Source organism: Lissotriton helveticus, chromosome 3_1, assembly GCF_964261635.1.
Source record: "Lissotriton helveticus chromosome 3_1, aLisHel1.1, whole genome shotgun sequence".
In the NCBI taxonomy this organism is placed as follows: Eukaryota; Metazoa; Chordata; class Amphibia; order Caudata; family Salamandridae; genus Lissotriton; species Lissotriton helveticus.
Genome location: NC_136061.1, coordinates 1,037,008,779 through 1,037,021,633, shown reverse-complemented (window position 1 = coordinate 1,037,021,633; position 12,855 = coordinate 1,037,008,779). Strand labels below are relative to the sequence as shown.

Sequence of the window (12,855 nt, the reverse complement as noted above, 5' to 3'; positions counted from 1 at the left end):
GAGTGGTATTGTTTGTATTTGTAGTGATTCAGCTACGTATATAAAACATTTGTGTGATGACCTGTCAAGATTGATACCCGAGCTGAAGTGATTCCCTGTAGGAGATCCTTGCCACTTGTTAGATGGTATGTTGAAAGCATCTTTACAATCTTCAGAGTTAATGAGGGATGCTATTGACTTTTTAGTCCATTCTGGTGCACGGTTTTCTTATGCCCAGGAACTAAAACGCAAATATTCATAATTTCGTGCTTTATGTGGCATCAAAGAAAGAGTCATCCCAACTGTGTCCCTTAGCTGACGGTTCTCAGCCCAAGGGGCTATGAATGCTGAGAAGGCCTTTTCACAGAAGTTTACATGGGAAGGAAAGCACGAGCGCACATGACCAAAGACTCACTGAAGAAGTATTGTATGGTGTACTACAATAAGTTTAATTTACAAAAACCTCTTTAGACCTCATATACACTATACGTACACTGTCTATATATCATGTTCTTTCAGTGCAGAAAGCAAGCAATGATAAAGGCAAAACGGATCCAAAATCACCGGAAAAACACCTTTTCTGTTGTTTTTAGTGGCATGAAAATGTGTAACCACTGATAACAACTGTTTTTTTAAAATATTGAAAACACTGAAAAAAAACCACCAGAATTTACCAAAAATAGAAACTGAAAACAGGACAGCCTAATCATAACCTACAAAGAGTTTCCAGCCTGACAACAGAGGAACATTCAAAAGAATGTAAATCAATGAAACACCCAATGCTGAATAATAATACAACTGCAATCAATGGGAATTCAAACAGGGAGCCCACTCTATACGGTTTTAAAAATACTCTTGTTCTAAACAAAGAACCTTTCATTTCCCACTATGGCCCTCATTCTGAGGAAGGCAGGAATTTTCGATTGAACCTGTAACAGATTAACGGTCTATTCTGGAATTACAAACGATGGCTGAGAGTATTTTACTAGCAAAAAGCTGGTGTCAATTTCTTGGAGGGAATTGAGATAAATAGAGGAAATCACCAAGGCTATCTATCGGGTGCGGTAACTCTAATTCCCAAGGTAGTTTTCTATTTGAAAAGTCACTGCTCATGGGTAAACTTTGGAATGCCACGGTATTTCAACCAGAAAATACAGATACTCTATCAGTAATTCTGGGTATATGGGTCCCTTAAATTGAGGACCTATGACTCACTCCTTTCCTTTAAGAGACTGAATGAAATTATTTTTCAGGTAAGATAATTGGAAGCACCCTGAGGTGGACCACAAAATGTGATACCTCCGTTTATTTTACAACTTAGATATATCCATATACGAAGTACTTAGTAAGAGTAAGGGTGTTCTCTTGAGGAGATCTACTCTTCTGACTGGTGTATGGAGGCTTTTCAAACTCAGCTCTCCACGAAGGACTGCTTTACAAAGCATACTTCCTGGACTTCTCCACAACCATTACGTTCAAAACCTAATCATTTGCCACTCTTGTTCCAATTAATATATCAGGCCTGTGTGTTGATCTCCCCATTTCCATGAATGATTTTACTAGTTATTGGCCATTGGCCAATTAAAAATTGTATTTTCTCTTTCTCTTCTTCAATTTTTAAGACAGTAGGTTATCCAACATAGGTGTTAATGAAATGTAGGCATTCGTGAGGAAGGACTGTATGTTTGGGGTTTACATTATTAAGTGAACAATTTCCCCATAAACTTTTTAACTGACTAAAGTTATTTTTCTTATACCATGGATCACCCTATGCGAACTGCCTCTTACCTCCCTCCCCTTAATTAACTCTGTAGTTCTTTTCTGAAAACAAACGTTAATTCAAACATGTTTTGGCTACTATGAAGCATTTTATAGTGAATATCATGTTTGTTAGCAGTGGAATGATTTATGCGACATTTTTTACATCGCTAGGTACAGATCTTAGACAGATATACATTATTGTAACATTTGCATGTTTTTTAAAAAACATAACAAAAGGGGAGTCATTGTTTGCTTTGGGAGAGAGGAACCACATGCTTGTTGGACTTCATCTCTTACTAATCAGCAATATAAATGTCTCTCCGCCCACGCCCAGTGCGCTATCTTAACAAAGGCCGGCTCTGGGTAAACCTACATGTTTCTGTAATTTACTCTTTTTTGGTATTCACAAAAATGTGACTTAATAGTAACTTTACAACTGTGGAGACTCCGCAGTCGGGGCGGAGAATACCGCACATAAATGCCTATGTTGTTGTGTTGGGGGAAGAGATGAAATCTAACAGCCCAAGACTGATTTGAGACTGAAGAACTGCGGCCTCGCTCCGCAGCATCAGTCATATGGGCACATGCATCAACATTGCAGTTTGCGATTCCTTAATTGCGAAAAATAAGGAATCGCAATTAAGGGATCGCAAACTGCAATGCATCAAAAAATCGCTAAATAAATGGCGACTTCTTAAAATTCCTTAATTGCGATTCTCAATTTAAGAATCGTAATTAAGGAATCCCTTCCCATTCATTCCTATGGGCCTAGAGGCCCATAGGAATGAATGGGAAGTCATTCTCATTGTGCGATTCGCAATTAAGGAATCGCAAAATAAGAATGCAATTTCAAGGGTGCAGGGGGGGTCCTAAGGACACCCTGTTGCACCCCTGAAATTTGCCATTAAGTACATTTTTCACACACACATGCCCCAAGGGCATGTGTGTGTGTAAAATGCAACTTTAAAAAATGCACTTTTTTGCATTTTTCAAATTTTTCGCAAATTACCATGAAGGTCAACTTCATGGTAATTTGCACCCCTTATTTGCGAATTCGCAAATGTTAAAAGTTTGATGCATTGCATTTAAGGAATCTCAATTTGAGATTCCTTAAATGCAATCGTAATTGAAGAAATCGCAATTTTGCGATTTCTTAAAAATTGCGAAAACATCAAAATGCATAATGCATCCCAAAAATGAAAATTGCATTCACAAACGGCCGAATTTTGCGATTTGCACCGTTTGCGAATGCAATTTCCTTTGATGCATGTGCCCGTTAGCTTTTACATTTCAAACATGGGGCGGTCTCTCCTACTGGGAGGGCTCTCAGGGCATTCTTGGATTGCGAGAGACCGAACTTGAGGCAGTATTTCAAGGGCATGTTCATACCTCCAGCTCCCTTCCAGAAAGCTCTGGGCCCCTCTTCCTTCAGAATCTTCCTGAAGCAGTCGGTAAGGCCGCTGTATGTCGTCTGGCCAGCGCGAGCTGCCACTTGCAGTCTTGTCTTGATGACATCAGCAGGGGTTACCAAGGAAGCAGCAGGCACACCTTTCAGGGAAGAAAGAACCATTTAATTCACACGTGCTGTGGGATCCTGCAAAAGAAGAGGCTGACTTTTTCAAAGCTCCGGAGAAATTCAAATAAACAATTTTAGTAAAAGCAACATTAAAACCAGACAATTTAAACTGTTATGAAAGACTGATATTACAGGTTTTACTTGTGATCCATGTGTTAAATAAGAACATCTTTAAATACTTTATCAAGTGTGTTGTACAATGACAGTTTTATTTTGTACGCGTTCTTCCATGAATGATAGTTGGCATGTTTAAAAGTTGTCACATTAATGAAGTACATTAGAAATCGCTTTTCCGAACTCTGATCCACTAGAAGCAGAGATGGCATTTTTTAAATCACTTACAGGCTCATACAATTTATTTACTGACTGACAATAATGTGTGCATGCTTGTGTCCTTATAGTGAATTTACAATTGCCGCCACTCGCGTGGCCTTGGATCACCCAGCCTTCATAGCTTCATAGTTCACCATCTTAAGGTCGTCACAGTAGAGATATCCAGAATAAATGAGCAATGAAGCTGCACAATCTTAACACACAACCTGGGAAGCATAATCCACAATGTCGGATACTGCAAGGACGCTTGCACTGCTACCCACAACAAGCATTGTATTCCCACACCAGGACTCACTTTACAGAAATGCATGCGCTATAAGAGAATTTGCTCACTCACTGGAAAGAGATTGTTCGGAATCTACAGAATTTTCCACCTGTGGACACTCATGTCTGAGCCAACAAGGGCTTTAAAAGGACTCCATCTTTTTGGGGATAGTCTGGTTAGCTACTTTCCCTACACGCCTGACAAGTTCCACCTGGTATTCCACTTGAACGACAGGCAGGAATGTCAGTGTCAAGTGGAAGACAGAAGTCTCTCTTATAGGGCCATTAATTTTTAAGCACTCTAGATTAGCTTAACTGGAGCACACTCATCAGTGGCATCGGAATTAGTTTGGTTCTTGCCCTGGTTGCATTTGTGGCAGTTGTGGCCGTGCCACAAATTCCCAGTCGCCATGCAAAAGAGTTGTTAGCAAATACAGAGAACTGCCTTCAGGTTGTCAGTTTTACTAATTACTTCTGCTGCATGTAGAATGAGGGCACCTGAGGAGCCACAACTTTCCTTCCTCACTGTGTGCTTAAAAACTTAAAGGCCTAGTCCGTTTGCGTGAGTGATGGGTGTTGCAAGCAAGCACCAGTCCTCCCCTGATCCAACCCTTCTCTGTTGATTGACTTGGGAGGCAAGTCTTGGGTAGGGCAAAAGGAAACAGCCAGTCACTGCACCCGGGGTTTGGGATTCTATGGCAATACTCTTACGCTCTGAACCCTGTCTATCCATCAAAACACTAAAAATAATGTTGAAAAGATGGGTTTTTAATAAGTAGCTTTAATCTTGCATCTTCCCTGAAGTGTAATTAGGTTGTGTTATGTGGACAGACCTAATAATTTTATGTGTGACAGCAATACATAAAGTAATTTAGCAAACATAATTTAACAATCATGATCGCTTCTACTTGCTATTATAGATGTGCTGTTCCTGATGCTATGAGGACTCACAGCAGAACCCCTGAAGGGTCATATGACCTGTCCTCAGGGCCGCTAGGTCAAGGGAAGGTCAATTGTAAGAGGTTCGAGGAACAGACATTCTGGCTAATCCTTACGTAACAGTTACTCATCATTGCCATATTGTGGGCATTGCTAGCTATACAAACAACCTGCAATTTGCAGATTTTGGAGACTATTAGAATCAGGACAGACAAGGATCATGAAGGTATAAAAGCTATTTTTTGCAGAGAATTAGGGAGCGCAACCATGAAATGGCTACTATGTCATACACAAAATCTTAAACTCACAATGCAGGTTGAAACCAATGTAAGGAACACAGTGGTGGCATGACTTATTTTATGTAATGCGCTGCCACATTCGGTAATGTCTGTAAAAAATCAAAATGGGACTTGGGGAGCAAGATTAACTCTGAACAAGACAGTCTATGAATACTTGAGCCTTGCCAGTACTGTCTCTATTATAAAGCTCACCCACTTCATGTAAACCAACTATGAGAAGAATTTCCTGAGTGAGATGTTGAAAAGCAGCTTTATCACAAAGGATACCTGTGGTTCTAGTGCTAGCGTTTCAAAGAACTCAAGATTACTCATAATTGAGGAAGAAGTAGTTGCCTGTAAGCACACATTTAAAGAGGGCATTTAAGAGGACCTCTCTATAAAAACGATTATGTTTCAGACACTCACAAAATAACAGCATGAAAAAGGTGAATATCTCATTTTGGGTAGCAAGAGTTTTAAGGAGGTTGATTGAGAGCTGAATGTTGTCTAACTTTATGTCAATCTGAGGTGCAGCAACAGCACATAAACACTGAAAAAAAAGAGAAATTGGAAGAAAATGAGCTAATACTGTGAAGTTCTAATTTCTCTTAACTCGTTTAACAATATGAAAAGAATAGTTTGGAAAAATCAATGACAAATATCTTGCAGTAGTTTGGATTTTCTACTGAGACTTAGCCACACTCAGTATATTTTCCTTGATCACAAAATCTTGAAACTAAACAATTAGTATTTTGTGGCAGAGCACCATGCTTCAGTGTTACATTGAGTATTCTGTGAGCCCTGTATGTTGTCAGTTATTTAGGATAGTGATCTTTCTCTTCTTCAACGAACTCATATTTTAGCAGTTGTGTGATCTATTTGATAAGATCTTGTCCTCATTTTCTGTTACTCCCAGGAACCCACTATCCTGACATTACTGCACCTGGAGAGGTTTTCCCTTCTTCACATTTCCGCTCAGGGTTTCAAATACAAATGAGATATTGTGGTCAATATCTACAACCCCTCTGTAGAACAAAGGCAGCATTAACAGGAGATTGTAGCTGTGAGGTTTTATATGGTTTCTGTGGTTGGTTAAATGAATGTGGGTTTTTTCAAAGTTCAGATTTTTTTCAATTTTGCTGAGTCCTGGGTAGCACACCACTGAGCTGGGTGTGATTTGCAGTTAGGCCTAGGATTATCCTGATTATTTACTAGGATGACGTGACCCTCCTCGCTGGGTTCAGCAGACCACGGTATTAGATTGGTTCCAATACCTGTGAGAACAGTGCTAGGTTAGTCATCTCTGGTAATCATAAAGACACTGTTCCTTTCAAGTGCTTAATTAAATGTTCAGTATCTTGAGTATTCGATGTCCCGGGTGGGACAGGTATGCCCAGATGTGGGTCCTCTGCTCTTCATGCCACTGGAGTCAAGCTATCCTGGCTGATGAGGGGTGAAACCCCAAAGCCGGTCCTAGGATGCGTGTTTCCCATCCAGGGAGGACCTGGCCTGGCAGCTCGGGCTGGACTGCTCCCATTGGGGGCAGGGTCAAGAATGATTTTCATATGGCTGGGTCCACATTAGAATGGCATGGTGAGCAAAAAAACGATGGATTTAGGCCAGGGTCTCTGTACTGGGATGAATGTATGACATTGTTCTGCCACACTAGAGCCTCTTAAAACCTGATGGGACCAGTGGCTTGGACCTCTAGAAGAGGAAGACTGGAGGGATGCACTGATGGCCCCTAGGGTACTCACTATCTGAGCCAGGCTCTGCCTCATTCAGATCTACTACCTTCACTGCGCATATCCTACCCCAGCGTGGCTCAAAAGGGCAGGTTTCCTCCCTTCCTCACAATGCCCACACTGTAAAGCAGAGCCAGCCGACTTCTACCACATGGTTTCGTCCTGTGCCATCCTTTCTAAATACTGGACATCTATTGCCTCGGAGCGAAGTAGCATACTGGGGTGGAAGGTTCCCCTCAATCCCCTCGCCCTTCTCCTGGGAGCGATGGAGGGACAAGATGGCTCCCGGGCCGACAAACTATTTTTGGGAACAGCTATCCTGATAGCTAAAAGAGACATTGCAGCGGTCTAAAAGAACCCAACACCTCCCTCGATGGCTATATGGCGGGAAGGGGTGGACTGGTGTGCCTTCCAAGAGAAAGCTGTGTCCGAAGCAAGAGGATGCCCACGCAAACATGAGCGGGTGTGGGGCAAATAGATGGGGCCGCTGGACTGAATTTTCACAGCACGGGTGGGCTCACGCTCCAGATGAACAGGAAGGGGAAGTCAACACCTCCCTCGATGGCTATATGGAGGGAAGGGGTGGACTGGTGTGCCTTCCAAGAGAAAGCTGTGTCCGAAGCAAGAGGATGCCCACGCAAACATGAGCGGGTGTGGGGCAAATAGATGGGGCAGCTGGACTGAATTTTCACACACAAAGTGACGCTATGGGACCAATTAATTCTAATAATTGTTCAGGACAGGTTTATGAATTACCCATCCAACCTGAGAACTTCATCTAGATTAAATCTTTACAATTTATTTTGTCACTTACCGCCCATTACCTCAACAAATCAATTATATCCAACGGATATGTATTTCTCTTTTTGAATTTTGTTTTATTTTTTCCCAAATTTTTTTTGTTGTATCTTCATTTACTTCACATACTTAATCTTTTTTTGTGCTATACATATACAATTATACTATTTACATATCACACAAACAATTTACCGAAACATCTACAAAGCAAAATAGAAATGAAAATTTAAACATTCACATATACCACTAATATGATATAGAGCATCCATATAAATAAGAGGGGCTATTGTGAAACTATATGTGAATGTTTAAATTTTCATTTATATTTTGCTTTGTAGATGTTTCGGTAAATTGTTTGTGGGATATGTAAATAGTATAATGTTATATGTATAGCACAAAAAAGAGTAAGTATGTGAAGGAAATGAAGATACAACAAAAAAAAATTTGGGAAAAAATAAAACAAAATTCAAAAAGAGAAATACATATCCGTTGGATATAATTGATTTGTTGAGGTAATGGGCGGTTAGTGACAAAATAAATTGTAAAGATTTAATCTAGATGAAGTTCTCAGGTTGGATGGGTAATTCATAAACCTGTCCTGAACAATTATTAGAATTAATTGGTCCCATAGCGTCACTTTATGTGTTGATATATATTTTTCCCAGATGATCTTCGGGTTACAGAGGGAAACCCCCTTATTATATAGAGGAATTTTCACAGCACGGGTGGGCTCACGCTCCAGATGAACAGGAAGGGGAAGTCGCTTGCAAATGTCTTGGAATGTCTAATTTATATCAAAGTGGTGCTATGTTTACCTTGTTGTTTAAAAATGCCAATAAATTATTCAGAGATATAGATACTGCAATTGAATGTGTGCCACTTCAAGCCTACTGCCTGCCAAGAATTGATTAGGTATATCATTATGTTTGATGGAAGGGTAAGTTAGTTCATTGATGTCCTTTTAGTAACATGGAATTGATACAGCGATGGCTGGATCTTTTGCATCCATAAGTGGGTTGTGAAGTGCTTCTGCAACAACTGTATGTGCAGTCTGAATTAAGCAGGCTAACACATGACTCAGGTCCAGAACATCTGCATGACAGAGCGAGTTTTAGAGACTCTGTCAGAAAGCAAGTGTGCGTAGGTACATCATGTTGAAAACTGTGTCAACCACTGAACCATATCTCCAATGGGTCAAAAGTAACCACAATCGTTTTTTATTGACTAGATTTCGGTTTGACCTTTTCCACTATCTTTTGGCTCAAACTCATGGTGCACATAGAGGCCAGTGTCACATACCCTGTGGCTGTGATGGACAGTCTCCACAAGATATGATGCACTTTATAATGTTTTGTAGCTTTTATGAGGTTCCTAGAAGGTCTTTTATTGTTTCTATTCTTGAGAAAGTTTGTTTTAAGCAGATCAGACCAGCTTTTTTTCTTTTTTAAATTGCTTTCTTGTGACTCAGTATTGTATATGCTTAGTTTGTTAAGAGCTGCAATCAGGCTCAGGTCCAGCTGTGACTACATTTTTTTAGGTGACCTTTCCTTTTAGCTTTCTAGTCATGCCATTTTATTGATCATACTGCTTTATCCCTTGTACTTTGCTAACATTTTTACTGATGTTTTTTCTGATCTAGTGACTTTATGGTTTTACTGAAAAAAAAGAATAAAGTTTATTGATGATGATGACACTTTCATTCAATTCATAGAGGGGTGAGGGATTCTAAAGTCCTCCACATAAATTGAATGCTTGTGTAGTGCAAAAGTGGTAGAATGTATGTGTTGAAATTTGCTAGTTGCACACAGATGTATGTGAAGGAACTTATTTTCGCATTAAGGCATCTGTGGGAATAAAATATTGTGCAATTGTATACAGCTCATTCTGGTGTCATTTTATTGGTAAGCCATGCCTAATGAAGAAGGCCCGTTTGTGATATATTAAGGCCAGTTTTGCGATCTCGTGATTGTAATGCATGTGCCTCTGCTCTCAACTTGACAATGGAAGAATTTAGCTTTTGCTAAACTTGAAGTAAATGAGACTGACTCTTCTTGGCGGGAGTACTTTCACTGCTTTTTTTGGTTCCATATTAAGAAAAGCTATTAGTAGCAGGTTCTCTGGCAAGGTATGGTCCTCAGACTCTGGATGAGTGTCATGTTCCAGAGATTTTATTACATACAAGACTGTGGAATACCAGAGTTTGTAATTTCCATAATGCCACCTGATTCCTACTTTATGTTAATGTGTCACAAAGGAATCAGATGGAGAGTAATTTTGAATCAGGTCTACAGCTGAACATTTAGGACTGTGACAAGTGACACTAAAGGAATACGCACCCAGGATTTTGTCTTGTCGATCAGAAACCTCCAAAATCTGGGGGAGGTCCTTACCTTGGGAACAAGTTCTACATTTGAATTTTTGAAAGTTACCACTTCAGGAGTGGAGCATCACATGGCAACTGTGTGAACAGCATTGGCCGCAGAGGATAATGTCTGATTCTCATCAGGAACAAGAATTTAAAAACAAAGGTACAAACGTCTTTCATTCCCACTGTAGTATCATGGGCCACATACCACAGTAGTATCATGGGCCACATAGAAACTCTCCTCCTTATGGTCATGGCCAAAAGACAGAAAGTGTTGCCAAAGATTAAGAAACCATTTTAGGCTTTCTATACCATTGATAGGTTACATTTGATGTGATCAAGGTGTTCTTCCTAGAGTGCAAACCGAGCACTGCTGAGAGTCTGAGCTTTCCAGTGGGTTCCCATGAATTAGACAAGAGAATTTTCAATCAGCTCTGGCTACACAAGTATGTCTTTTAAGGTCACATGAGTTCCAAACACAAGTTGGTTATTATCATTTATTTTCTAACCATTCCCTCCACATTTTACAAAAGGGTTGACAACAGGATTATGTGATATACATATATGGACTTAGAATTATGGAAAAGAAAATCTGCTCAACAATCTAGCCTACAACTTTAAAATCTGAACGCTGGCCTCATCTTTTTGTACAATATGTCACCATGATCTTGGCATTTTGTATATTTCATTCATCTTTACCAACAGTGTTACATGCATTATGTTTTTTCTTTCACATGTCGACGTTGCAGAGTTCGTGTAAGCCAAGTCTGTGGCTCAGTGGACTAATGCATCTACTCCAGTACTCCTTGTTTGACCCTGCGATCACAGGTACAAGTTCTTACAGGTCCACTCAGTCTTTCGTCCTTCTGAGTTTGATAAAATGAGTACAACTGAGATAACTACTATTGCATTGGGTAACACACATCTATTATCTGTTAATAGAGTCGAGGAATCTCCCTGGGGAAGAATATTGCACTAGTCAAATAAACACTATGTGATTTTATTGTATATTATGTTCTAGGTTATGGCTAGACTTCTCTATCTGCTGTAGTTCAGCTAGTGATATTGGTTGAAATATCAACACACACTGGCATAGCCAACACTACTGGGTTTCACAGTTTGATGCTCTCGGGACAGAACTACACATGCAGGCTAAACATCAGCCTGAGTGGGTTGGAAGAGTGTAGCTAGTGGGGTTGCAAGCCTTCCGTGTGAAAGCCCTGCCAGGACGGGAGAAGCTGCTTCTGGAGCTGAGAGATGTGCTGGTTGTGTATGCAGTAAGAAACTACTTGGTCACATCGCTAAAGCTTGCCAAACAATATTTATCCCATTGACTAGCATCCCATCTGGAAGCACTTAACTTTTTGGACCATGCTCAGTGGACATTAAGCCCAGGATTGGCACAGATACCTTGACAATGACTTTGAACTCTGGGCATTCAGCCAGTCTCACCTCGTTAGACCTCTCCACTGCCTTTTATGCAGTGGAACATTTTATACTGATCACCATTTGGAGGCAGTAGTTATTTAGGGTTCAGCCCTTGCTTGGGTCTGCTAGTTATCCCTTCCTCCTTTCAATCAAAGGTTTTAGGGTCTCCTATTGGGTGCAACAGAGGTCATTTCTATCGCCAGTTTTGTTTACTTGAGACCCCTGTCAACCATTATTAGATATTTTGGCCTGGTATCAATTTCTTAAGCTGAAAATACTCCAATAATTTTCAAATTCAATAGACTTTTAGCTGAGCTACAGAAATCTCTCCAGTCTTGCTTTATTCCTATTGAAGCCTGAATGAGTAAAAATGTGCTAAAACTTAATGCTAGCAAAACTGACGTAATAATTCCACAACATGACAACCTGTGGTCTTCCTCGCACTGATCTAACTACATGGAGCCTTCATCTAGCCCTGTTTCCAAAGAAAAAAACTTAGGGTTATTTATGCAAAAACACTTGAATTTCAGGGCCCAGAGAACTCTGATGTGTCCGCTTGCATCCTTCGGAAGCTAAAATAAAATCCAGCTATTTATTCCATCACAGCTGTAACCAGAAATGGCTGGTTCAGTCATCTTGTCCAGACTGCACCACCCAACGCCCGTTACTTAGCTCATTCCAGAAGGACAATCAGGAATCTCCAAATAATTCAAACCATAATGGTGAGACTAGGTTTTGGCCTGTAAATGTTCGAGCTCTTTTCCGGTTCTTTGTGGAGCATCCACTGGCTACCTGAAATCAAGTGATTTGACTTCAGTTCCTTCTGTCAAGCATATTGATCTCTTCATTGCTAGGAAACTAACAGCTCACATTCTAGACACCACCCATCTCGCTCACTCCGCTTCACAGCCTTTATCTACTAAGTTCCCTTCCCCCCATTTAAGAGGGCTCAGCTAGAAGAGAGAGTGATTTCTAATCTCTCTGTTATGGAACCAGCTACTGATATCCTAAAGTTCAATAGTTTATAATGATTTCCACAAGGCTCTGGAAATCCACCACTTCTTCTGCTAACAGGGTCATTGACAAAGAGCTGGATAGAACAGAGAAACCAAAGTGCATGCTGCAGTTAAACTACTTCATGTATTTATTCACAATGTAAGGTCAATGGCACAGTGTAAAACTCAGTGAAATACCGTGGCCATGTAATGATCAAATAATGAGCGTTCACAAAAGCTGTCTGTAGCCACAAGCTAAGAAGAAGAAAGGTTCAGGACAATGTGCAAATGAAGACAAAGTTGGGTCCTGTTCCTATCATAGCGCCAAGCAGTCACCCCCTGCTCCAAGAGGTAATAACTCTGTCATCTTCTAGATCCTCCTAGTTGTATTGTC

At 40.4% G+C, this 12,855-nt stretch overlaps 1 protein-coding gene across 1 annotated transcript in view; it reads right to left on the bottom strand.

Moving 5' to 3' along the window:
• The window catches only part of SLC25A12 (solute carrier family 25 member 12), a 513,431-nt gene that overhangs the window by 15,047 nt on the left and 485,529 nt on the right, over positions 1-12,855 (bottom strand). The window contains exon 16 of the mRNA XM_078681570.1: positions 3,130-3,288. Coding sequence (XP_078537696.1) covers positions 3,130-3,288 — 159 coding nt within the window. The remainder of the gene's footprint in view (positions 1-3,129; positions 3,289-12,855) is intronic.